The 27,981-nt window shown below is 41.6% G+C and overlaps 1 protein-coding gene across 1 annotated transcript in view; it reads right to left on the bottom strand.

Moving 5' to 3' along the window:
• LOC128496705 (FYN-binding protein 1-like) overlaps positions 1-26,270 on the bottom strand; it is a 216,209-nt gene extending 189,939 nt beyond the window's left edge. The window contains exon 1 of the mRNA XM_053466500.1: positions 26,237-26,270. Within this exon, the coding sequence (XP_053322475.1) occupies positions 26,237-26,239 (3 nt within the window). The 5' untranslated portion in view covers positions 26,240-26,270. The remainder of the gene's footprint in view (positions 1-26,236) is intronic.
• Between the last annotated feature and the right edge of the window lie 1,711 nt (positions 26,271-27,981).

The following is a 27,981-nucleotide window of genomic DNA, read 5'->3' as shown; positions in this document are numbered from 1 at the left end:
TGGAATACCAAAAGAAGGATAGGTAATAATTTGGGGAAACAGAGATGGGATGAGCCACAAAGGTACAACTACTACTGGCAAGATAATAACTGGGACACTAAAAGAGAGAGAGAGGATACCTGGAGAAATCAGAGATGGGGGTATCCTCGGGGAAACAGCACTAGGAAAAATGATAATTGGAGGGGGAAAGAAGGGGTGAGTCACTATAGGGAACCAAGACAACAAAGGGGTGGTGTAGAAACATTGGGAGAACAGGCTAGGGAGTTAAGAAGGGGGATCAAGAAACAGGAAGAAGAGCATAAGAAGTCAGAATTATTGGCAGTTCCTGCATCTGACTTAGACGATGGATTATCTGATTGTTCCTCCAGCTCAGGGTCACAAAGTTATATGAGTGAAGTATTGCCTGGTTGTGAAGAATATTCTGAAGAACAATCTCCACAAGACAGAACAAACCCAGCAGATCAACTTCTCTTTGGGTCTCAACCAGTGGTGTCGCTACAGGGGGGCAAGGGGGGGCAATTGTCCCCCCTAGGTTATTCCTTGCCCCCCCTGTTGCCCCCCCACCGAATTTGTAACCACCCAGGACAGTCCCACAATGGGACTTTAACCCCTTGACTGCTAACGACGGCATGGTGCCGTCGCTAGCAGTCCCAGTCAGGTGCTAACGACGGCACCATGCCGTCACTAGCACTATCTTACCTTGATGGAGGTCTGTGGACCTCCATCACCACCTACCCTGGCGATCTGCCCCTCACACAGAAGGGCATCACCGGGGCCACCCGATCTGCCCGGTGACGTCTCGCGCAATGACGCGATGACGTCACCGCGCAACTTTATTAACAACTGACAATTGTCAGTTAAAGAGGTATGGGGGCATGCAGCTTAGATGCCTGTATCTCAGGCATCTAAGCAGCTACATACCCCCAACATATACCGTTGGAAAGGTAATCGCCTCACCTTTCCAATGGTATATAGATTGTAAAAAAAGAATAAAAAATATTAAGTAAAAAAAAATAAAAATGTAAAAAAATGATTTGGGGGTCTCTAAAGGCAGATAAAGAAAGATCAAAATTGCCTAGAGACCCCCAAATTAAATTATTTAAACATAAAGTAGTTTAACTTAAAAAAAAAAAAAGTTTAAGTATTCTAGCTAAATGATCACTGTGGTAGCCAATGTTACCATAGCGATCATATAGCTATAAAAAGTCACATTCCCTTTTTAAAAATGGCCGATACTAATTTTTAATCCTATGATCCCTTTGATCATGGGGTTAAATTTAGCCAACGGTAGAGGGAGGCAATTTTAGAAATCCTGATGAACTGCAAATATTATTAAAATCAGCCATTTAGCCTGTGCGGTACGTGAGTAACCATCTCATCCCTGCAGCGCCTTGCATTTTTACTGCAAAACTTATTTTTGCTGTAAAAGTGATTTGTTTTTCTCCCTTTACCATCATTTCTTTGGGATTGTAAGGGGAAAGAATTGTGTGTGCTTCTGTGAGTGAATGTATTTAAAGTATGGTGTGTGCTTCTACGAGTGAATGGAGATATGAAAGGCGTGTGAATGATCAGTAATTAGGGTTGAAGCCTTGACGTGGCATTACTGCTCACGTAGGAAGTTAAATTATGGCACAAAAAGTACACATTTGCAAAAACGACATCCCTTGGCGCATCAAATGAGGGGCTGCATGTGTTTCTAGTACAAACCTGGAGTGCGCAAGACACAAATGAACATGTCGCTATGGTTAGATAAAACATATTTTCAAGCCAAAGCGACATATTCCATCATTATTTGTGCACTCAACTTTTGTCCTAGAAATACATGTAGCCCCTCATTTGAAGCTCCAAGGGGCGTAGTTTATTAAAATGGATGATTTGTCTGAATGAGGGAGGACATGAGTTAATGTGTTTGTGTGTATCATAGATAAATATAATTGTGGAAGGGCAAAGATGGCACTAGCAGGATGTTTGAGCCTTGGGGACCAAGATGGCACAGGCACAAATCTTATGTGTGTTATCTGGGTGCTGGCCAGGTTCTATGTGGGCAGTGTGGTTGGGGTGTGCAACCTGTGATCTATCCCTGTAATTTAGGGGGTTTTAAATATACCTTTAATGCCGTGTTTTTATGTGAATTCCAATTGATCTGTACCTGCAAAGCTTGGTTTGTGTGTTCTTCTGTAGATCCATATCTGGAATGCTATGTTTCCATACATTATTTATGTATACCTGCAAATACAGGGTTTGTATGTCTTGTTCAGTTGATTAATACCTGCAATGCTCTTTCCATGTATTGATTTGATCTATACCTGCAATGCTACATTTCATATATTATTATTGTATACCTGCAAATACAGGATTTGTCTGATTCTGTTTATTTGATATATACCTTCAGTGCTGATGTCAGGAACCACTTTTTGCTGCCTGAACCATGGCTTTTTCATACTTATGCCATTTACATCTGCTACCACTAGTGGCCACCCTCCGCCCTCTGGAGCACTCAGAACTCAGGTGTGCCTTGTTACCTGGGTTGAGCCCTAGTGAATACATCCAGCTGGGCCTTGTTACCTGGATTGCCCTGCCTTTATGAACCTGCCCTGCCCTTCACTCAGGGCCTTTGTATTGAAGTCTATGGACCTTCCTGCTGTGGCTCTGCACCTGTACTGTTCCTGGTTCCCTGCTTTTGTGTCCTTCCAAGTGGACTCCCTGCTTTTGTGTCCTTCCAAGTGGACTCCCTGCTTTTGTGTCCTTCCAAGTGGACTCCCTGCTTTTGTGTCCTTCCAAGTGGACTCCCTGCTTTTGTGTCCTTCCAAGTGGACTCCCTGCTTTTGTGTCCTTCCAAGTGGACTCCCTGCTATTGTGTCCTTCCAAGTGGACTCCCTGCTATTGTGTCCTTCCAAGTGGACTCCCTGCTATTGTGTCCTTCCAAGTGGACTCCCTGCTATTGTGTCCTTCCAAGTGGACTCCCTGCTATTGTGTCCTTCCAAGTGGACTCCCTGCTATTGTGTCCTTCCAAGTGGACTCCCTGCTATTGTGTCCTTCCAAGTGGACTCCCTGCTATTGTGTCCTTCCAAGTGGACTCCCTGCTATTGTGTCCTTCCAAGTGGCTGTGTGCCTTTCGTACCCTTCCAAGCGGGCTGTGTGCCTTTCGTGCCCTTCCAAGTGGGCTCCCTGCCAAAAGACTTATTACCGGTATTTATTTTGCCATACGTCCGGTTTCTTGCTTTGACTGTATTACCATTATTTGCTGGTCCTGTTATATACATAAAACACACTGCATTACCTGGATTTCTGCTTGTGGTGTCTTTGTTTGCATAATCATGCACCGTGGGTTACATACTGAACCCCAAGTATCCCCTGCGCATGGGCTCCTACCCGACCTGATCACCCGAGTCCTGACAGAATACAAAGGCCTTTACAAGGAGTCAGCGGGGTTACTTTCAGTAATCAAAGTGATAGGAGAATGCTTGCTTGAACTGTGCAAATCATTAATGCATATCTGGGACTCCAACTCCAATCACTCTCATGAAGACCATTCACCTACACCTGCTACAGCACCTGAGAAATCCAAGAAGCCTGTTACCAGAATTAAAAAGGTATCTTCTAGGAAACGTGAACCCCTTACCGCAACCGAATTGCAACAAAGGCGTGATGAGGAATCTTGCTTTTACTGTGGCAAAAAGGGACACTGGATCACTCAATGTCCTCTGAAACCAGCTAAACCCTCTGCAACCCACACCAACAAACCCCAGGCCCAGGAACCTGCATGTGACAACAGCAACGCATCAAAGCTGGAGCACACCCTATCTCTTCCCCAACCTGGTGATCCTGGGGTTAACCAATCCACAGTACCTGGAACTTCTGCACCATCTGTAGCCATGTCGGATGACCTCCAGACCATCTCTGATGAAACCGACTGGTCTGATATGGACAGTGTGTCTTCAGATGTTTCTGTTGCTGATACAACGGACACACCCGCAATTGATCACCCCACGGCTGTTTGTGCAGTTGGGACCACCACTCCCATCACTCCCAGGAATAAGAATCGTAGACCCCAAACAGCAAAACACTCCTTAGGGGCTCCTGGTTACATCCTAGCATCTGACGGGACAATTGTGCATCGTAAAGAACTTAACCGTTACGAGCAACAGCTGCGTGAACAGAAGTCTGTTAAGCCTGCCACTCCAGCCTTGAACCAGTGCAGTTCGGTTACTACCCCCCAGCACCCAGAGGTGCCTTGGGTACAGGGCAGCTTCGTGACCTCTGGTGCATGGACAGCCAAGAAAGAGGGAGTACGGAACCGTGCCATCATGTCTATGTATCCAGCAGCCAATACCACTATGTCTTACAACTGCACTGCAGATGACCTTTCCTCAGACTGTGTCATTGCCTCTAACGGAGCTGTAGTAAGAAAGGAGGACCTGCACGTATTTGAAAAAGCTCTACGTGCTAGGACTAAGTGTTCTTACCACAGGTTTTGATACTGCCTCTCTACAGTCCCAGGAGCACCCGGAGGCTGCTCCTTGGGGAGGGGGTACTGTCAGGAACCACTTTTTGCTGCCTGAACCATGGCTTTTTCATACTTATGCCATTTACATCTGCTACCACTAGTGGCCACCCTCCGCCCTCTGGAGCACTCAGAACTCAGGTGTGCCTTGTTACCTGGGTTGAGCCCTAGTGAATACATCCAGCTGGGCCTTGTTACCTGGATTGCCCTGCCTTTATGAACCTGCCCTGCCCTTCACTCAGGGCCTTTGTATTGAAGTCTATGGACCTTCCTGCTGTGGCTCTGCACCTGTACTGTTCCTGGTTCCCTGCTTTTGTGTCCTTCCAAGTGGACTCCCTGCTTTTGTGTCCTTCCAAGTGGACTCCCTGCTTTTGTGTCCTTCCAAGTGGACTCCCTGCTTTTGTGTCCTTCCAAGTGGACTCCCTGCTTTTGTGTCCTTCCAAGTGGACTCCCTGCTTTTGTGTCCTTCCAAGTGGACTCCCTGCTATTGTGTCCTTCCAAGTGGACTCCCTGCTATTGTGTCCTTCCAAGTGGACTCCCTGCTATTGTGTCCTTCCAAGTGGACTCCCTGCTATTGTGTCCTTCCAAGTGGACTCCCTGCTATTGTGTCCTTCCAAGTGGACTCCCTGCTATTGTGTCCTTCCAAGTGGACTCCCTGCTATTGTGTCCTTCCAAGTGGACTCCCTGCTATTGTGTCCTTCCAAGTGGACTCCCTGCTATTGTGTCCTTCCAAGTGGCTGTGTGCCTTTCGTACCCTTCCAAGCGGGCTGTGTGCCTTTCGTGCCCTTCCAAGTGGGCTCCCTGCCAAAAGACTTATTACCGGTATTTATTTTGCCATACGTCCGGTTTCTTGCTTTGACTGTATTACCATTATTTGCTGGTCCTGTTATATACATAAAACACACTGCATTACCTGGATTTCTGCTTGTGGTGTCTTTGTTTGCATAATCATGCACCGTGGGTTACATACTGAACCCCAAGTATCCCCTGCGCATGGGCTCCTACCCGACCTGATCACCCGAGTCCTGACAGCTGAGATCACAAGTGAATTTCAATTGATCTATACATGCAAAGCTGGTTTTGTATGTTAATGTGTTGATCTATACCTGCTATCGGCAGCAGGGTCTAATATTTATATATATATTTATATATATATATCGGCAGCAGGGACTAATATTAGGCCCTGAAATCATTTAGTGGAAAAGTTAAGGTATTGTGTTGTTTAAAGGATTTCATGGATTAGTCGTACTAAATTGTGGCTTCAGGCTTCCCATGTTGAATGATCAAGGATTGTATTGTCCAATAACAAAAGTATCATTCCATAGCACATTACTTTTGGCAATATATATATATATATATACCGTATTTGCTCGATTATAAGACGAGGTTTTTTTCAGAGCGTCCGTCGCGTAGACCTTCCCCGAATGTCAGAGATCAGAGTTCCCCGCACCGTTGCGGCACCGGTGCGGGGAACTCTGATCTCTGACAGCCGGGGAAAGTATAGGCGACGGACGCATACAAACCCCCGCTGCCAACTCCACCTCCTTCCGGCTGCAGCGGAAGGCGACGTCAACCCGCTGCCCCGGCTGGAAGCACCGGTAAGAGAGGGCTGAGGGGGGAGAGAAGGGTGAGAGAGAGAGAGAGTGTGTGTGTGTGTGTTTTAGTTAAATGGGGGTATAGGGTGTGTGTTAAATGGGGGCATAGGGCATTTCTGGAGTGGCGTTAAGGGGGCATTTAATAGAGCACTCTGCCTCCTGAAATGCCTTATACCTCCCTATATGGCACTCTGCCCCATAATATGCCTTTTAACCCCCTAAATGCCAGAGTGGCATATAGGGGTATAAGGCATTTCTGGAGGCAGAGTGCTCTATACAATGCCTTTTAACTCCCATAATGCCACTCTGCCTCCTATATATATATATATATATATATGTGTGTGTGTGTGTGTTTTCAGTGGTATGATTTAATGGTGGAAATTATTAATGCCCCCCCAGTTTGACTGTGGTATCTTGTGTGCCCCCCCTATATATTGTTTCTAGAGTCGCCACTGGTCTCAACCTAGATACTAACCCTGCCATCAACCCCACCCTACCCCACAACAATTATTTTTTGATCTTACAGGACATCTCAGAGCTTAAGAGACAGTGGTGATGGACCAGTGGATAAGTATACACTGTATCAAATTGTATTATTGTAAAGAGAAGAAAATCATGGTTTAGGTTAAATGTTAAAAGTTTTTTTTAAAGGAGGCGAGTGGGATGCTGAAATATATGTGCATCCCAACATAAAGTAATTAGTTACTGTCAAAACTGAGGAGAATGTGTTCTGGCAATAGTTTATTTTGATGGCCAAAAGAGGGATTGCCAAAAAGACAATATAACTTTTTGATTTTAATATTTATTTTATTCTTTTAAATCCATAGAACCATGAAAGAGCTTACAGCTATAATCCTGGACCACCACTTCATTACCATCACTTCATTTAATTTATGCCTATGCTTTGTATAGTAAATGTACTGTAATTTGTGAGTCACGGGTATTGTAAAATACATTGCAGGAAAACTCATGTCGCTGAGGGAATTTAGGGACGGTGGGCTGAATTTTTACCTATAAGGTTTTTTTTTGCTCCCACTGGGTTTTTTTGCATTTGGGTAGGGGGGGGGTATTTAAGATTGTAATGTAAATATGTTGATATATGCATGTTTTAATCTAAAGTGACAGTCCTAGGTCAATTGCAGAAAAACTTACTCGCTGAGGGAATTTATTCCGGAGGGACGGTGGGCTGAATTTTTACCCAAAGGGTTTTTCGCTCCCACTAGGCTTTCTGCAGTGGCGTCGCTACAGGGGGGCAATCCTAGGTTAATCCTTGCCCCCCCTGTTACCCCCTGCCGAATTTGGAATAAAGTCGCAATGCGACTTTAAATCCCGTCTTTTTATTTATTTATTTATTTTGTAATGCGGAGGAGAGAAAGGGTGCGGCCCGCGTAAGATCGGCAGCCAGGGCAACCGATTTTACGCGGGCCACACCTTGAGCCCTGCTACTTACCTGTGGGAGGGTCTTCTGTACTGCATAGAGGAAGCGGAAGCTAGCAGAGAACGCAGAGGGAGGCCGCGCCCCCTGCTGAAGTCTGTGAGCGGCATCAAGGAGCTGCAGTGCAGGTAAGGGGGTGGGGAGGGTGTTTGAATGAGTATGCGTGATTGAGGGAATGAATCTGTGAATGAATGAGTATATGAATGAATGAGTGTGTGTGTGATAGCATGGATGTGTAAGTGCTGGAACCTAGGCATGATGGGACTGTGATTGCTGTTAGCAATCACACTGCTATCATGCCAAGTCAGCCAGTACATGCTGAAACCTAACTAGCTGCCCCCTTGTGTATTGATGCTGCCAGCAGTATGGGGTCTGCACATCACATACAGCCACCCTGTACCAGCCTGTAGTGGCTGACTTGGCATGATAGGAGTGTGATTGCTAACAGCAATCACAGTCCCATCATGCCTAGGTTCCAGCAATGTAAATTAATTTTATGTGAATTCCAATTGATCTTTACCTGCAAAGCTGGGGTTTTGCGTTATTCTGTAGAGCCATATCTATATATTTCCATACATTATTTATGTATACCTGCAAATACAGTGTTTGTATGTCTTATTCAGTTGATTAATACCTGCAATGCTGTTTCCATGTATTTATTTGATCTATACCTGCAATGCTACGTTTCATATACTATTGTATACCTGCAAATACAGGATTTGTATGTCTGATTCTGTTTATTTGATATATACCTTCAGTGCTGAGATCACAAGTGAATATCAGTTGATCTATACATGTAAAGCTTGGTTTGTGTGTTAATGTGTTGATCTATACCTGCTATCGGCAACTGGGGCTAATATTAATATATATGGGCAGCAGGGGCATCAATACACAAGGGGCAAAAACACTAAGGGGGGTATAAACGACAATGCAGTGTGAAAAATCCATCCTGATGTAGACGTCTGTGACGTAGATTGTGTCCTGCTGCTTGTGTGTTTTTGGTTATCAGTGTAGCAGAGCCTTTCCTCGGGTGTGTGTGTATAGGTGTTGGTGTGACAGAGCCTGTCCTGGTGTGTGTTTGGGTGTTGGTGTGGCAGAGCCTGTCCTGGTGTGTGTGTTCAGTTGTCAGTATGGCAGAGCCTGTCCTAGGGTGTGTGTTTGGGTGTCAGTGTGTCAGAGCCTGTCCTGGTGTGTGTGTGTTTGGATGTGGGTGTGGCAGAGCCTGTCCTGATGTGTGTGGGTGTCAGTGTGGCAGAGCCTGTCCTGGTGTGTGTGTGTGTGTGTTTGGTTGTCGGTGTGGCAGAGCCTGTCCTGATGTGTGTGTCTGGGTGTTGGTGTGACAGAGCCTGTGTTGGTGTGTGTGTTTGGTCATCTATTTCCTGGCACTTAACTTACAGTAGGAATTATTTAATTTATATTTATCAAGAGATAAAATGCCCTCCTGAAGTTGTAGTGACTTCAAGGGACAAAACGTTCAAAGCCCTGAAATCATTTAGTGGAAAAGTTATTTATTGTGTTATAATATTTATTTCAAGGATTAGTCGCACTCAATTGTGGCTTCAGGCTTCCCATGTTGAATGATCAAGTGTTATTTTAGCCCAATAACAAAAGTATAATTCCATAGCACATTACTTTTCTAAATTATGAATGCCCCCCAGTTTGACTGTGGTATCTTGTGTGCCCCCCCTATATATTGTTTCTCGAGTCGCCACTGGCTTTCTGCATCGGTGGTATCACTGTATTCGGAAGATGTTGCTGAACACATATTGGGGACAGTGACATATACCAGGACCTGTAAATTATTACCCAAAGTAAAATGTGTGTTGAAAAAAAAACACAAAAGAAATTACTACCTCAAAGTTTGACAAAGACTGGTGGAAAGAGTTAAAATACTAGCATGTGTCTAATTTTGAAATAGCAAAACACTACTTGTAATTATTGCCCCATAATGTGCAGAAAATGAGATTTATAGATGAGTAAAATGTTTTTAAGTTAAAGTCAGAAATTTTTTTTCTACATTTTTGACTATATTTTATACTTTTTTTATATAGTAAATGATATGATACAATTAAAATAATGACATCTAAAGAAAGCACGTCTGAAAAAAACAATATATAAATCGTGTTGAATCAGTAAATGGGAGAGAAGAAAATTACAGCTAAACACGAGCACCACAGAAACGTTTAACCCCTTCGTGACAAAGGCTGATTTTACTTTTTGTACCCTTCGTGACAATGGCCGTTTTAACATTTCTGCGCTGCTCGTGTTTAGCTGTAATTTTCTTCTTTCCCGTTTACTGAACCCACACACATTAGATATTAGGACAAGAAGGGCTTTCTTTAGATGACATTGTTTTGATTGTATCATATTATTTACTATTAAAAAAAGTATAAAATATGGTGATAAATTTAGAAAAAAATGACTGTTTCTAACTTTTAGTTGAAAAATCTTTTACTCATCTATAAAAGGTAATAAAAAAACCTGCTAAATAGATTCTACTATTTGTCCTGAGTTTAGAAATACCCAATGTTTTTATGTTTTTTTGCTTTTTTCTACACATTATGGGGCAATAAGTACAGGTAGCGTTTTGCTATTTCAAAGCCATTTTTTCTGAATCTGGTAATTCTTGCCCCCATGTGCCATTTCGGGAATCTTTGAAGCCGGCCAATGCAATTTACCCCATCAAGTCATATATTTTTGAAAACTAGACAGCCCAGGGTATTCCAAATGCTGGTATTTTAACTCTTTCCAAGCACTTATTCTACCATCAGCCTTTGTCAAACTTTATGGTAGTAATTTTTTTGCATTTGTTTTTTCACACACATTTTACTTCAGGTATGAATAAACAGGTTCTGGTATATGTCACTATCATAAAACACCCCAATATGTGTTCAGCAACATCTCCTGAGTACAGCGATACCTCACATGAATGATTTTGCCTGGCTGTTTGGGGGCAAAAGGGCCACATTTGGGGCATGCGCATTTTCAATGTTGAACTTTGGCATTTGGGGATCCACTGCCCATGCCCTATTTGGTACATCTTTGAGCCGGGCCATTTCAGTGTGCCCAATAAACCCATATATTTTTGAAAACTAGACACCCCAGGGTATTTCAAATGCTAGTATTTTAACTCTTTCCATGCACCATATCTACCACCAGTCTTTGTCAAACTTTATGGTAGTCTTTTTTTATGCATTTGTTTTGTCACACACATTTTACTTCAGGTATGAATTAAAAAGTTCTGGTATATGTCACTATCACAAAACACCCCAATATGTGTTCAGCAACATCTCCTGAGCGCAGTGATACCCCACATGAATGATTTTGCCTGGCTGTTTGGGGGCAAAAGGGCCACATTTGGGGCATGCACATTTTTCAATGTTGAACTTTGGCATTTGGGGATCCACTGCCCATGCCCTATTTGGTACATCTTTGAGCCGGGCCATTTCAGTGTGCCCAACAAAACCATATATTTTTGAAAACTACACACCACAGGGTATTTTAAATGCTGGTATTTTAACTCTTTGCATGCACACATTTTACCACCAGCATTGTTTCAAAGTTTGCAGTAGTATTTTTGTGTGTGTATTTTTCCCACACACACCTACTTTATGTATGAATTTACAGCTCCTGGTATATGCCGCTGTCACACGACACCCCAATATGTGTTCAGCAACATCTCCTGAGCGCAGTGATACCCCACATGCATGGGTTTGTCATTTTTTTGGGGAACTAAAAGGCCACATTTGGTACGTGTGCATTTTTCTAATTGGAAATTAGATGTGTGGCCATCCTTCCCCCCGTGTTAATTGGGACATTGTTGAACCCGGCCAATTCAATTTACCCCATCAAATCATACCTTTTTTAAAAGTAGACACCCCACGGGCATTTAATATGCCAGTATTTTAACTCTTTCCATGCGAGAATTGTTTTAAGCTAATATGCAAATTTTAGGACTTGCTCACAAAAATATATTTTTTATATATATATTTTATTTTTTTTTTTGCCTTTTTAAAAAAAAAAATGTAACATTTTTTTTCAACTTGGAGGTTCCCCTGATAGTGACATCAGTGGGAAATGATTTTTACATTTTACTGTTTTTTTACTATTTTTTTCTAATTATTATTAATTTTATTTTATTTTTTAATTTATTTTTTACTAATCACACTGTGATTAGAAAGCTGTATTACAGTACCTGTATTCAACCTGCAAGTGGAGCCAGAGTTCTCTAGATGTCTGGAGACCATCTAGCGAACTTTAAAACTTGCTTGTTTCTCTTGCAGGGCGGCGGCCATCTTGCTTGATGGCGAAGATCACCGGCAGCTGCGGCTGTGACCGCTCTCCGGAGCGGTCACAGCCCATCGAAAGGTAAGTGTTTGGTGTCGCTGGATGCCTCCTGATCGAGGCATTCCAGCGACACCATTTAAGTTTAGGAGGCGATCGTTGATCGCCTCCTAAACGCTTTTAAAACGGGCGTCCGCCGCCATACAAAGTATGGCGGATGTTGACGCCCCGTGGAGGGGCCAGGGATGGCCCCTTCATGCCGATCGCGGCGTTGCTGAATGCCTCGAGGTCGAGGCATTCAGCAACGCTTTTTGGGTGCAGAAAGCGAAAGTAGATCGCTTTCTGCACCCGTTTAAAGACGTGCCGGTCCTGGCACGTCAATTGTCGTAAAGCACATGCTTTTCCGTGTCGTGCCAGGACCGGCAATTGTCGTTAAGGGGTTAAATGCCATTGTGACTGGGAGCACAAAAAATAAAATCAGCCATTTTCACAAAGGGGTTAATATTCAATTGGAGGGTTCTCACTTGTATTTATTTTCATACGTGCCAGCTTGAGAAAGGCTGAAATGCTTTGCATTGGGACATAAATTTGGTTTTTGAAAGAAGGTTTCTCTCAGGCCGGGTCCTTATTGTTTCTAATGAAAGAGGAAAGGTTTAGCTAGCCCTGACCTTGTGCAGCCTAACAGATTTGCCTGCTTGAGTGAAGATGTTGGGTGTATTTTTGCTACTTGCTTGCGCATTAGATTGTGACTGACTGCTCTGCTTTGACTTGGCTTGTTGACCTCGTTCCTGTCTCCTGATTCGCCCCTGATTCCTGCTCGTCTGGTATTGATTCGGCTTGTTGACCTTGTCTCTGGATTCTGATTTGGCTTATCCTGATTACCTGTGTGACCCGGTTGGTTCTCTGACTTTCTGGTTACTGTTTGGCCCACTCTGCCATCCGGGGTCCTACCTCACCATACCATTACAGTACCAAGGGTCACCATAGACCCCGCGGAGATTGGCCAGAAGATGTCTACCTGTGAAGCACGTATTGAAAGTCTGGATCATCGCATGGACCGGTTTGCTCAGGCTTTGCAAGCACTCCTGGCGAGGACTGATCCAGCACGTGGTCCTCCTCCTGTGCCCGCTACTGCACCTGTTGCTGTTCCACCGCCTGCTGACCCAGGTCTTCATACCCTCCGTTTACCTCCTCCTTCCAGATATGGAGGAGATCCTGCTACCTGTCGTGGATTCCTCAATCAGTGCTCCATTCACGACGAGATGTCTCCCTACTTGTTTCCTTCCGAAAGAGCCCGTGTGGGGTATGTCATCTCCCTACTCACTGACAGGGCTCTGGCCTGGGCAACTCCTCTTTGGGAACACAATTCTCCAGTGGTCAACAATTATAATGACTTTGTAACCACTTTCCGTCAAGTGTTTGACAGGCCAGGTTCGCGGCCATATTGCCTCGTCAAGTCTCTTCTCACTGCGTCAGGGTACACGCAGTTTATAGGACTATGCCATTGAATTCCGTACCCTAGCTGCAGAAGTGGCATGGAACAACGAAGCCTTGGTTGCTGCCTTCACTAATGGCCTATCTGACCGCCTGAAAGATGAGATGGCAGCCCGGGACCTGCCCACGGACTTGGAAGAACTCATCGCCTACATTGGCCACATTGATCTGCGCCTCCGGGAACGCCAGGTACAGCGAGATCGTCAAAGGAGGGCTCCAGTGCGTTTTGCGCCACGTCCGGCTTCTTCTGACTCTGCTACTCTTCCGCCTGAAAAGCCCATGCAGATCAGCTCCACACATCTCTCCGAGGAGGAGAGATCCCTCCAGTGCCAACAGGACCTCTGTATGTACTGTGGCAAACAAGGTAATTATGTGCGCTCCTGCCCCATGAAGCCAGGAACCTACAGGGCCTAAGGAGGATTGGGGAGTCTCCTCTAGGCCTTCCTGCTGTTTTTCTCCACTACCGGGCATCGCGTATGTTTGTGCCTGCTGCTCTCACAGTCCAGGAGAGACCCATTCTAGCCCCAGCCCTTATTGACTCTGGGGCCGCTGGAAACTTTATCGACCGCGACTTCTGCAGGCTCCACAACATTCCCTTGCAGGAGAAAGCCTCTCCGGTTTTTGTGGAGGCAAACGATGGGCGCCCTCTCCTACCTGCTTCAGTGACCCATGACACTACACCACTTTGTCTCTAAATAGGGGTTCTCCATAAAGAGACTGTGGTTCTACATGTAAAATCGTCTCCGGCTGCTCCCATAGTGTTGGGCTACCCTTGGCTGCAGCTACACAACCCAGACATCAATTGGTCCACCCGTGAGATCACCTCCTGGCGGTGTACCACTTGCGTTTCACCTCAACCCTGTGTATTGAAGGTTGCCTCCTTAGATACCACCATCTTACCTCCACAATATCAGACCTTTGCTGATGTGTTCGACAAAAAGGAAGCTGACTCCTTGCCTCCACACCGTCCTTACGATTGTCCTATCGACCTGCTTCCTGGTACCGTACCCCCACGGGGTAGGGTGTATCCATTATCCCCGGCTGAAACCGAAGCTATGGAGACCTATATCCGTGAAAATTTCCTTAAAGGCTTTATCCGCCACTCCACACCTCCCGCCGGTGCGCGATGGAGGTCTAAGTCCGTGCATCAACTATCGAGGTCTTTATCGAATCACCATAAAAACCACTTACCCTTTGCCGCTCATCTCTGAGTTGTTTGACCGTCTCAAAGGCTCGAAAGTTTTCACGAAATCAGATCTACGGGGTGCGTACAACCTCATTCGTATCCCGTCAGAACGACGAGTGGAAGACAGCTTTTAACACCCGCTCTGGTCATTCCAAATATACAGTAATGCCATTCGGGTTCTGTAACGCCCCAGCTGTTTTTCAGGACTTTGTAAATGACTGTTTTCGGGATTATCTGCACCACTTCTGTGTCATCTACCTTGATGACATTCTTTCTAATCCATTCGCCTGATCTGCTTTCACATCGAACACACGTAAAGAAGGTTCTGACACGTCTTCGTGAAAACCAGTTGTACGCAAAACTAGAGAAATGTGAATTTGAAGTCAACCGTGTATCCTTCCTAGGTTACGTCATTAGCGGTACAGGGTTCGAGATGGATCCTGACAAGCTCCAGTCCATTCTGCAATGGCCTCAACCACAGGGACTTAAAGCCCTACAGAGATTTCTCGGCTTCGCCAATTATTATCGCCGATTCATCCGGGACTTTTCCAAAGTGGTAGCTCCTTTGACCGATCTCACCAAGAAGGGAGCCGACTGCCATAACTGGCCTACCGCTGTAGTCCAAGCCTTCCATAAACTAAAGACCCTGTTTTTGTCCGCTCCGATCCTCGTACATCCGGATGTATCTCAACCCTTTGTAATCGAAGTAGATGCTTCGGAAATCGGGGCCGGAGCAGATTTGTCCCAACGCAAAACGTACGAAGGGCCTCTACACCCCTGTGGCTTCTTCTCTAAACGATTTTCTCCTGCGGAGAAGAACTATGACATAGGCAATCGTTAACTACTGGCAGTCATTTTCACCCTTTCTGAGTGGCGTCACCTTCTGGAGGGCTCCTGTATTCCTGTAACCATCCTCACGGATCACAAGAACCTCCAGTATATTGGCGATGCCAAGCGACTAACACCTCGACAAGCACGATGTTCCCTTTTCTTTTCCTGCTTCAATTACATAATTTCCTATCGTCCGGGGTCCAAGAATACCAAGGCCGACGCTTTATCACGTATGTTCTGTACTGCCTCAGAGGAGAAACCTGACCCGGAACCCATCGTACCTACTAACCGTATCATCTCTGCTGTCACTCTTGCTGTTTCCTCTCCCCTTCTGCAACAAATTCAAGCAAGTCAACCCTCTGCTCCAGCCCAGACCCCTTCTGACAAGTTGTTCGTGCCCCCTGTATACCGTGAGAAGATACTCCAGTTGCACCACACCACAAAGTTTGCGGGCCACCTTGGTCTCCGGCGCACCTGTCAGGCTCTAGGCCGACGTTTTTGGTGGCCCTCCTGGAGACAGGACGTTGCAGACTTCCTTAAATCCCCAGGTGATCCTTTCCGATCGTGGAGTCCAGTTTGTTTCCCGTTTCTGGAGAGCCTTTTGCAAAGCTGTGGGTATCACCCTTTCCTTTTCCACAGCTTATCACCCCAAACCAATGGAGCGGCTGAACGATCCAACCAACGCCTCGAACAGTATTTGCGGGCTTTCATTAATGACAACCAGAACTATTGGGCTGACCTTCTTCCACTTGGAGATTTTAATTACCCGGACATAAATTGGATAGAGGGACTCGTAGTTCTACAAGGGGACTCAGGTTTTTGAACCTGTTAAATGACACCTTCATGACACAACTGGCACAAGCACCAACTAGAAATTATTCTTGTCTGGATAGGCACACTAGGCAATCCCTCTGCTAGAGTAGTAAGAATAGATCTGTGTTCGAGTTGGTTCCAGCTAAAAAAAATGGGACTAGAGAAGGATGCCCCCTGTCACCACTTATATATATTTTGTCAGTAGAGCCACTGGCAATAAACATTAGATCCAATTCACAAATTAGAGGTTTTTAACTACGAATAATGAATTGAAAATCTCCTTATATGCCGACGATATTATAATAACGCTAACAGACCTATTAAACTAAAAAGTTTAATGCTAGAAATAACAGAATATAGTAAGGTATCAAACAATAAATTACATATTCAAAAATTCACAGTCCAATTCAATAACATAAATAAATTCGTTAAGGATATAATCCAAAAAGATTATCACTTAAATAATCAAAAGGGAGAAATTAATTTAGGTATTAAGATCCCTAAGAAGATCAGTGAGATTATGGAAATTAATTTTTTAAATTTATTAAAACAATCAAATAAAACCTTAAAGGAATGGAATCAAACAGGCCTTTCATGGTGGAGGAGAATAAATGCCCTGAAATCATACCTCTTACCAAATGGATTTATTTATTCCATTTTATACCATTAGCAATTCCTCCTAGCTGGCTCAATATGTTACAATCTAGCTTTAATAATTTTATATGGAGAAAAAAAAAAATGAGAATTCATTTTAATCTAATAGCAAAAAAGGTTTCCCAAAGAGGGATGGGGGCTCCACTATTACAACAACAATACGAAGCAAATATCCTATTGCATATACTAAAAATACACACAGTTGCTTCTAAACAAGAGGGGTGGTATAAAATAGAAGACTCATGTGATCTTGGGGATTTAAACTGTATCATCTGGGGTGATCCAGATAAAGGATTTAACAATTAGAAATTGGAAAATTAAAGGGATTAAAACCATAGGAGAGTTATGCGCACGCATTTCGGGAGATCTAAAACTAATTGATTTATTTAATCAAGGGAAATTAAAGAAAGGGTCCTCAAAATTCTTAGACTGTCTTCGAGAATGGGATAATGAAAAAAAAAATTATAGTAAAATGTGAAAAAAACATAGAATCAGTAGATTGGAACAAAGCTCTCAACAGTGTCAATAAGGCTACACGAGATTTATCCCTCTTAGAAACCCAATTCAAGTTATGCAATAATTGGTACCTAACTCCAACTAGAATTGAACATAGCTGTTCTCAACAATCCAGATTAGGCTGGAGGTGTAACCAAGTAGAGGGCAATTACCTACACATGTGGTGGAATTGCAGTAAAATTAAAACCTTATGGGATAATGTTTTTGCTTTGATAAAAAAAAGATTATAAAAATTGAAATCAAGAAAAACCCTGCTTCGGCATTGCTGCATCAGGGATGGCCTCCTCTAAATCCACTACAAAAAACTTTTGTGATACACTGCCTACTGGCTGCAAAAAAGCTAATTGCTAAACAATGGAAACAGGATATGTTCATTTCTCTACAAAAATTGGAGGCACAACTTAAAATCAGATATGTATGGAGGTGTAAATTGGATTAACGGTTCATCTCTGAGAGCTGTGGGAAAAAAATTGGAGTAGATACACAATAAACAGCAATAGTTCTGTCTAAACAAAGACAGATGAAACAAATAAAAAACAATTAGATAAATATCACCTTGCTCATAACCCCCCCTCGCGATCCCTTCGACACCTCTGTTTTTTTTTTGTGTTTGGTATACATGTTTTTATTATATTATGTTTTGTATCTATTTATACGTGAAAAATATTAAAGATTATAAAAAAATTAAAAAAAAGTAGGTAGGTAGAAGTGTAGATCAGGGTGTTGCAGTGGATGTAATCTACTTGGATTTTGCCAAGGCGTTTGACACGGTTCCACACAATAGGTTAGTATTCAAACTAAAAGAAATTGGTCTAGAAGCAAATTCTTGTTCTTGGATTGAACATTGGCTTAGTGATAGAGTAAAGAGAGTTGTCATAAATGGTACCACAGGGTTCAGAATTTTATTCAACATATTTATAAATGACCTTCCAATAGGCATTGAAAGTCATGTTTCCATATTTGCAGATGACACTAAACCCTGTAAAGTCATACAATGTGAGCAGGATATTTAGATAGACTAAATGCAAAGTTATGCACTTCGGGGTAAGGAATGCACAAGCAACTTACACCCTAAATGGTAGTGAAATAGGGATAACAACAAATGAGAAGGATTTGGGAATTGTTATAGACAACAAGCTAGGAAACAATGTGCAATGTCAGCAGTTGCTAAGGCCGGGAAGGTATTGTCATGTATAAAAAGCAGCATCAATTCGCGGGATAAAAAATATAATTTTGCCCCTTTATAAATCAATGGTAAGAGCACACCTTGAATATGCTGTGCAATTTTGGGAACCTATTCTAAAGTAGCATATTATAGCACTGGAAAAAGTGCAGAGGAGGGCTACAAAATGTATAAAAGGATTGGAACACTTTAGTTATGACGAAAGGTTAATTAATTTAAATCTGTTTAATTTAGAAAAACGGTGCCTCAGAGGGGATATAAATATATTTGGGGCTAATACAAACCATTGTGAGGAAATCTATTCATAAACAGGACTATGCATAGGACACGTGGTCACACATTTAGACTGGAAGAAAGGAGATTTAGTCTAAGGCAAAGGAAAGGGTTTTTTACAGTTAGGACAATAAGGATGTGGAATTATCTGCCCGCAGAGGTAGTTTTATCAGAGTCTGTACAGACATTTAACCCCTTCGTGACAAAGGCTGATTTTACTTTTTGTACCCTTCGTGACAATGGCCGTTTTAACATTTCTGAGCTGCTCGTGTTTAGCTGTAATTTTCTTCTTCCCCGTTTACTGAACCCACATACATATATAGATATAGTTTTTTTTCAGGACAAGAAGGGCTCTCTTTAGATTACATTGTTTTGATTGTATCATATTATTTACTATTAAAAAAAGTATAAAATATGGTGAAAAATTTAGAAAAAAATGACACCCCTAGTGCCGATCGTGGCGTTGCTGAATGCCTCGAGGTCGAGGAATTACAGCAACGCCGTTTGGGTGCAGAAAGCGAAAGTAGATAGCTTTATGCACCCGTTTAAAGACGTCCTGGCACGTCAATTGTCGTTAACGACTTGCTTTTCCGTGACATGCCCAGACCGGCAATTGTCATCAAAGGGTTAAACAATTGGATGTATACTTGCAAAAACATAATATTTAGGGATACAATATTTAAATTATGGGGAAACAGCTTCTTGAGCCAAGGAGAGATCTAACTGCAAAGAGTCAAAGAGGATTTTTTTCCCCTAGTTTGTGCAAAATTGGAAAGAGCCACATCTGATTTTTTTTTCCTTTTGGGACAAGAAATAAACAGATATGGGAAAGGCTGAACTTGATGGATGCATGTCTTTTTTCAGCCTAACTATGTAACCATGTATATTTGGTTTTGGAAAAAAGGTTTCTCTCGGGCCGTTTCTACGTACCTATTCGAGTGAGTTATTCAAATTTACACTCCATCTGAGACAACATTGTCCACATATGTAAAAAGTTTTTTTCCCCTCTACTTGCTATGACACTTTAGCAAGCATTAACATTAAGGCATTAACGTATTGAATAATTTGTTTGTTAAGATATTGTAGATATTCTATATACCAATTGGTATTCTTATTATTTACTTACCCACTACAAATGTTTTTATTATTATTTGTTTTTTGATTTAGGTGTAATAAAATATCTTATCAAAACATTGAGTACCTGCATATTGTTTTACTTATTTTATATTTAGCTATGTCCATTTTTTATATTTGGTTTTCTTCTTTGTCAGATCCATCATTATGAGTTTGTGCTCAAGCGGCTGCTAAGTATTTTGTCAATTTATTTTAATTTACCCCTCGTGAAGGATAAATCACTTTCATTATTTTTGCCCTACTGTTTGTGGGGATCTGTAAGGTTTGTCTTTTAGTAACTTATTTCATTTATTTATCACAGTGGTGTTTATTTATTTTGCACTTACTTTGGACCGGGGCAGATGTAAAGGAGCAGTAATTTTACTAACCCCCTTGTGACAATGGTGACATGCTATGATGCTGCCACATTTAAAGTCACTGTTCTCTTCAGCACAACCCATTCTATTGCCAGTGTTTGTCTTAGGAGATGGCATGCCTATGTGCTTGATTTTATATACACCTGTTAGCAATGGGTGTGGCTGAAACAACGAAACTCAATAATTAGAAGTAATGTCAACCTACTTTTGGTCATGTAGGTTATCAAGATGGGTTTATAAAATATTGTTATAAATAAATATATTTTAATTCATTAATATAGTTATAATAAAAATTATAAAATATACTTAATTTTCATTTCTGATTTTTGTTTTTTACATAGGTACCATGGTAGCAAGCAGCCTGCAGCATTGACCGATCCCTACTGTCAACTTTTCTCTGATCAATCTGGGGAACTTGTTTAACTAAGTACAAGGCTTTCTCTTTCACATAAATCTTGAATAAACAATTACCCCTTCATGACATACATGTACAGGGTCACGATGCAATGCATTGGTGACAAAGCCCGTACATATGTGTATGTATGGGCTGCTGTTAATAACCTGCATCGCCGTGATCAGCGGCTTTGCAGCATGCACGGAAGCCTCACAAATGAGGCTGGCCGTGGGTCATGGGAGGAAAGCCCTCCCCCGTCTAAAACAGAGTTTAGGAAGCGATCAGCAATCGTCTCCTAGGCATAATCAGTGTTGCTGACATGCCTTGATATCGAGGCATGTCAGTAACACAACCACCTATCCCGATCACAATGTGATTAGCAAAATAAAATTAAAAAAAATTAAATAATTTTAAAAATTTGGTAACGTAAAAAATTCCCCGATTATATATAGATATACAAATACTTTTTTGCGCTATATCTTCACAAAACTTGTTGCATGGAAAGAGTTAAAATATTGGCATTTTAAATGCCCATGGGGTGCCTAGTTTGAAAAAAATATATGATTTGATGGGGTAAATTGAATTGGCGGGCTTCAAAGATGTCCAAAATATGGGACATAGGCACAGACTGACCAGATGTCCAAATGCCAAAAAATGCACACCTTACAAAGGTGGCCTTTTACCTTCCAAAACAACAACAAACTCATGCATGGGGGGTATCGCTGTACTCAGGAGATGTTACTGAACACATATTGGAGTGTTGTTTGAAAGTGGTGAGTAGTAAATTCATACCTGAAGTACAATGTGTGTGAAAAAAATACCAAAAAAAAATTACTACCATCAAGTTTGACAAAGGCTGATGATTAGAGCAAGGAAAGGGTTTAACCCCTTAATGACAATTGCCGGTCCTGGCACGGCACGGAAAAGCATGTGCTTTACGACAATTGACGTGCCAGGACCGGCACGTCTTTAAACGGGTGCAGAAAGCGATCTACTATCGCTTTCTGCACCCAAAAAGCGTTGCTGAATGCCTCGACCTTGAGGCATTCAGCAATGCCGCGATCGGCACGAAGGGGCCATCTCTGGCCCCTCCACGGGGCGTCAACATCCGCCATACTTTGTATGGCGGCGGACGCCCGTTTTAAAAGCTTAAATGGTGTCGCTGGAATGCCTCGATCAGGAGGCATCCAGCGACACCAAACACTAACCTTTTGATGGGCTGTGACCGCTCCGGAGAGCGGTCACAGCCGCAGCTGCCGGCAATCTTCGCCATCAAGGAAGATGGCCGCCGTCCTGTAACAGGAACCACAAATTTTAAAAGTTCGCTAGATGGTCCAGACCATCTAGAGAACTTTGGCTCCACTTGCAGGTTGAATACAGGTACTGCATTCACCATGCAAGTCAATGGAGCCCAGCTTTCTAATCACAGTGTGATTAGTAAAAATAAATTAAAAAATAAAATAAAATTAATAATAATTAGAAAAAAATAGTAAAAAAACAGTAAAATGTAAAAATCATTTCCCACTGATGTCACTATCAGGGGAACCTCCAAGTTGAAAAAAAAATGTTAAAATTTTTTAAAAAAAAAATAATAATAAAAAAAAATATATATATAAAAAATATATTTTTGTGAGCAAGTCCTAAAATTAGCATATTAGCTTAAAACAATTCTCGCATGGAAAGAGTTAAAATACTGGCATATTAAATGCCCGTGGGGTGTCTACTTTTAAAAAATGTATGATTTGATGGGGTAAATTGAATGGGCCAGGTTCAACAACGTCCCAATTAACACGGGGGGAAGGATGGCCACACATCTAATTTCCAATTAGAAAAATGCACACGTACCAAATGTGGCCTTTTAGTTCCCCCCAAAAATGACACACCCATGCATGTGGGGTATCACTGCACTCAGGAGATGTTGCTGAACACATTATGGGGTGTCGTGTGACAGCGGCATATACCAGGAGCTGCAAATTCATACATAAAGTAGGTGTGTGTGGGAAAAATACACACACAAAAATATTACTGCAAACTTTGAAAAAATGCTGGTGGTAAAATGTGTGCATGCAAAGAGTTAAAATACCAGCATTTAAAATACCCTGTGGTGTCTAGTTTTGAAAAATATATGGTTTTGTTGGGCACACTGAAATGGCCTGGCTCAAAGATGTACCAAATAGGGCATGGGCAGTGGATCCCAAATGCCAAAGTTCAACATTGAAAAAAGCGCATGCCCCAAATGTGGCCCTTTTGCCCCAAAACAGCCAGGCAAAATCATTCATGTGAGGTATCGCTGTACTCAGGAGATGTTGCTGAACACATATTGGGGTGTTTTGTGATAGTGACATATACGAGAACATTTTAATTCATACCTGAATTAAAATGTGTGTGGAAAACCAAATGCAAACAAATGACTACCACAAAGTTTGACAAAGACTGGTGGTAGATATGGTGCATGGAAAGAGTTAAAATACTATCATTTGAAATACCCTGGGGTGTCTAGTTTTCAAAAATATATGGGTTTATTGGGCATACTGAAATGGCCCGGCTCAAAGATGTACCAAATAGGGCATGGGCAGTGGATCCCCAAAAGCCAAAGTTCAACATTGAAAAATGCGCATGCCCCAAATGTGGCCCTTTTGCCCCCAAACAGCCAGGCAAAATCATTCATGTGGGGTATCGCTGCGCTCAGGAGATGTTGCTGAACACATATTGGGGTGTTTTGTGATAGTGACATATACGAGAACATTTTAATTCTTACCTGAAGTAAAATGTGTATGACAAAACAAATGCAAAAAAATGACTACCATAAAGTTTGACAAAGACTGGTGGTAGATATGGTGCATGGAAAGAGTTAAAATACTAGCATTTGGAATACCCTGGGCTGTCTAGTTTTCAAAAATATATGACTTGATGGGGTAAATTGCATTGGCCGGGTTCAAAGATACCCGAAATGGCACAAAGGGGGAAGAATTACCAGATTTGGAAAAAATGGCTTTGAAATAGCAAAACTCTACCTGTACTTATTGCCCCATAATGGGTAGAAAAAAGCAAAAAAACATAAAAACATTGGGTATTTCTAAACTCAGGACAAATAGTAGAATCTATTTAGCAGGTTTTTTCATTACCTTTTATAGATGAGTAAAAGATTTTTCAACTAAAAGTTAGAAACAGTCATTTTTTTCTAAATTTTTCACCATATTTTATAATTTTTTTAATAGTAAATAATATGATACAATCAAAACAATGTCATCTAAAGAAAGCCCTTCTTGTCCTGAAAAAAACAATATCTAATGTGTGTGGGTTCAGTAAACGGGAAAGAAGAAAATTACAGCTAAACACAAGCAGCGCAGAAATGTTAAAAAGGCCATTGTCACAAAGGGTACAAAAAGTAAAATCAGCCTTTGTCTCGAAGGGGTTAAAGATGTCCCAAATACCACATGAGGCGGAATGACCAGATTTCGGGGAAAAACGTTTTGAAACAGCAAAACGCTACTTGTAATTATTGCCCAATAACTTGCAGAAAAAAGCAAAAAAAAAACATAGTAGAATTTATTTAGCAGGTTTTTTCATTAGTTTTTGCAGATGAGTAAAAGATTTTTCAAATAAAAGTGAGAAAAGGTCATTTTTTTAAAAAAAATCACAATATTTTATCATTTTTTTTTTATAGTAAATTAGATGATATGATAAAAATAATGGTATCTAAAGAAAGCCCTGCTTGTCCTAAAAAAAAAACAATATATAATGTGTGTCGGTGCACAAAATTAGAGAGAAGAAAATTACAGCTAAAGAGCAACACTTCAAAATGTTAAGAGAGCCTTTGTCTCAAAGTGTACTACGATTAAGAAACAGTCTTGTCATTAAGGGGTTAAGCATATAAGACTTCAGCTGTAAGCTTAGGTGCCAATCAGCAGTCATTCAGAGGAACAGTCACTGTAGCACTGCACCACTTTTTGTTCAAAGAGGAAACACCAGGAAACATCATCATGTCTTGGCACCTAGAAAAGAGGAAGTCTGGTAGGACCATCGTGCATTATGGTGTTTTTTTCATTTTAGAGTTAAATTTCCGTTGTACTCTAACAAAGTGTCAGCAAGTTGTGAAAGGTGTGTCACAATTTTGAAATCCTGCATTTCACAGCACACTATATCTATTTGGTGATGTTTACAGATTTTAACCACTTAATGACAAAGCCTGTACATGTACGGGCTCAAAATGTATTATTTTCAATGGGTTTAGGGACCGCCCATTGTTCTTAAGGGGTTAAAAAAGGAATAAAGATCACCTTATTTGCATACAATCGGAGCAGCTATCTAAACACAGGGCTCCCAAAATTTTGAAGGATATCCTTCCCTATTAAATTGCTTATCCTCTTTTGTTATATTTCTGATTGCTGTTGATTGGTTCAGGCATGGTATAGACACATTGCCTATACACAAATGACAAGGCTTGCAGAAATCGTCTGTGTCTATGTTGCGTTGATTCAAATGTACAAAAGGAGCTTTTTACTAGCTGATAAATAATGGGAGGTGAAAAGCTCTCTCTGCCTTTGCCCATAATACTCCAGAAATGTACTTTGTCAGTGTTTCTATACATTACCCTTGCTGCAGGAAAAGAGAGCCTTTATACAACAAGCACTGTGTTGTGACTGGACAGCACAGTATGGTAAATATATAAAGGACGCTCTAGCCAGTGGGGCTCCTGGCCAACATTGCCCCAAGGCAATTTTTTGCCCTTTTCTTACTCCCCCTTATTACAAAGCCTGTAAGTAAATTAAAAGTAAATATTTCATGAAAATAAATTGATTGCATAATGCTGATTTTCCACTTGTACCTTGAAATAAGCTTTTCACTGAAATGCCTCAAAAAGTATTCATGACATTAAAACATGCATAAAATATGTACAAGGTATTTTAGTTATGCTGACAACTACAAATGTGTCAGTTCACCCTTAATATACTTCTCTTGGTTTGCATTAGCTGTTTCCTAAACTATTAACATTCAGAAGAAGCATGTTACCAGATGTAAAAAAAAAAAGAAAAAAAAAAACATCACAGGAAGTACAAAGTGTTTGTTCTACAAATGTAATCATTAACTTGTTATTAGCACAGCTTGAGGACAAAATATCTGCACAAACTTTAATGAAATTATATTTGTCCTTACATAATACATAACTATTTTACCAAATAACTTGTTGTTATGTTTTTAGTCAAGTTAGTTTAAGAACATACTTTATTTTTTTATGTTATTACTGAATGAAAGGATGTGATTGAGAGCTCTGCAGATGGAGAAGAATCTAACCTTTCAAGGCAACCCTAAAATTCCACCCTTGCAGCTTAAATGTCAACCATCGGGGCGCAAAGATCTGTTGCTCCAATTTTAGATGATCTTGACACTGTCCCCTTCTACAGCAGGTTGTATGTGGGGCCAAGTGTCAGAGACCATCTTGATATAATACATAGATTGTATCAGGATACAAAGTATGTAGCTAAAACAAAATAATGTAGATACTAAAAAAGATGAAGAAGATTCCAGCAAAATAATTTTCTTGTTCTCAAGAGGAAATATAACACAGAACTATACAACTCACCATATTACGTCAGAAAATTTCTTGTTAGCTTTATAGCTTCTGAAGTTCTGAAGACCGAACCTTAAAAACAAGGAAGATAAAATGATTCTGTGAAACCTGTTGGTATTTTGTAATATCTTACATTGTGGGCTGAACTAAGTCTCCAAAGTTAACCATTTCAGTTCCTGACATGTTTGCAACACAAAATGAAACAATGTATTACTCACCTCCTTGGCACTCAAAAGTTAAAAGGAAGCTGTGACTATTTTAAAATAACATGCAATATCGGGAAGAGTAAGCAGTTATTATGCTTACTAAGTTTGCCTGAGAACAAAGATGTTTTTTTTTCCCCAAATGAGTTATAATTTGACAGTGATCCATAAAATGTATATATGAGATCAAACAGAAAGAATGAATACATTATGCATACAATATCAGGAAAGGGAAGAGGTCATAAGTGATGAGGAGAGCCTTTGTAAGGTCCCGGGTCCGTGGTCAGACGGCTACCATGACCCAGAGCGCCCAAAGATGGTGTTCAGGGGTTATTGCGCAGTAGCGGAGTGGTCAGGGCCTGATGCAGGGTGCCGAGCACCCAGGGTTGTGCAGCCATGTACCAGCACCCTGACATATCAGCAGATGTTGTCCAGTTCAAAACAAAGTAATAACCTGCAGGCACCCTGGACATAACAGAACATAGAAATGGGCAGGATGCTTCAGGCTGGGAGTAGGGAAGCTAAGTAGAGTACAGGAGAAACATAGCGAGCAAGGGGGACAGAGCAAGGAGCAAGGGACAGGAAGAAACATAACCAGACAAGACATACATGATACAGGGCACAATACAGGACAGGTAACAAGGCAAGGAACACAGGGAATGGAGTGAGGAGCCAGAATCCTCGGACGCTTCTCCTTTAAACAAGGATAGGACATATTAACTGGGACATGGGGAGAGGAGAGAGGAACCAAACTCCTCAGATGCTTCAGGGTAGGAGGGCAAAGGTACACAAAACACTGACACACATGGATACAAGACAAGCCTAGGACTATAAGATAACAATTGGAGATTCCATCACATCATATGGCCTTAGTATGCTTAGCCCACCACTACGCCAAAGTATGTCCTAACACTAAAACCTGCCTAGAGAGGTACTAAACAAACCAAACATGAAATCTAAACACATAGCAATGAAACATTCCTTTAGACTGCTGACTGAGACAAACATCACACATGGTGGGGCACACCTTATAAAGGAAACAGAGCTAAAGCAAAGAGAGCTAAAGTAATCAGAGGTACAGGACAGAGCATGGAGAAATCCAGGAATGGATTACTGCAAAGGGAGAACTATAGCAAGGACTAGGAACACTGTAGCAAGGACTAAGGACACTGTAGCAAGGAATAGGGAAACTAAAGGCATGTAGCACTGCAGCCTGAATGGGGCCTTAGCCCATGGGAAGAAAGTAAAGATAGTGATAGCAGTGTTATGAAGGGACGTATATGTAAATACAAGGATTTTAAATTTACCGTATTTGCTCGATTATAAGACCACCCTGATTATAAGACAACCCCCAAAATATGAATATTAATTTAAGAAAAAAGTCTGAATATAAAGAGGACCCTATAGGAAAAGTTCCTAGTAAATGTTAATTCATGTAAACTATGTAAACTATTTTTTTTTAATAAAAGCTACGATTGAGAAAAATATTTTTTTTTTGTTTTATTTCCTTTTATTTTAAAAACCTGCCCCCCAGTTATGCACATCTGCCCCCAG

This window comes from Spea bombifrons, chromosome 1 (assembly GCF_027358695.1).
Source record: "Spea bombifrons isolate aSpeBom1 chromosome 1, aSpeBom1.2.pri, whole genome shotgun sequence".
Lineage (NCBI taxonomy): Eukaryota > Metazoa > Chordata > Amphibia > Anura > Pelobatidae > Spea > Spea bombifrons.
The sequence above is the reverse complement of the archived record's forward strand: the minus strand, read 5'-3'. Positions and strand labels throughout refer to the sequence as shown.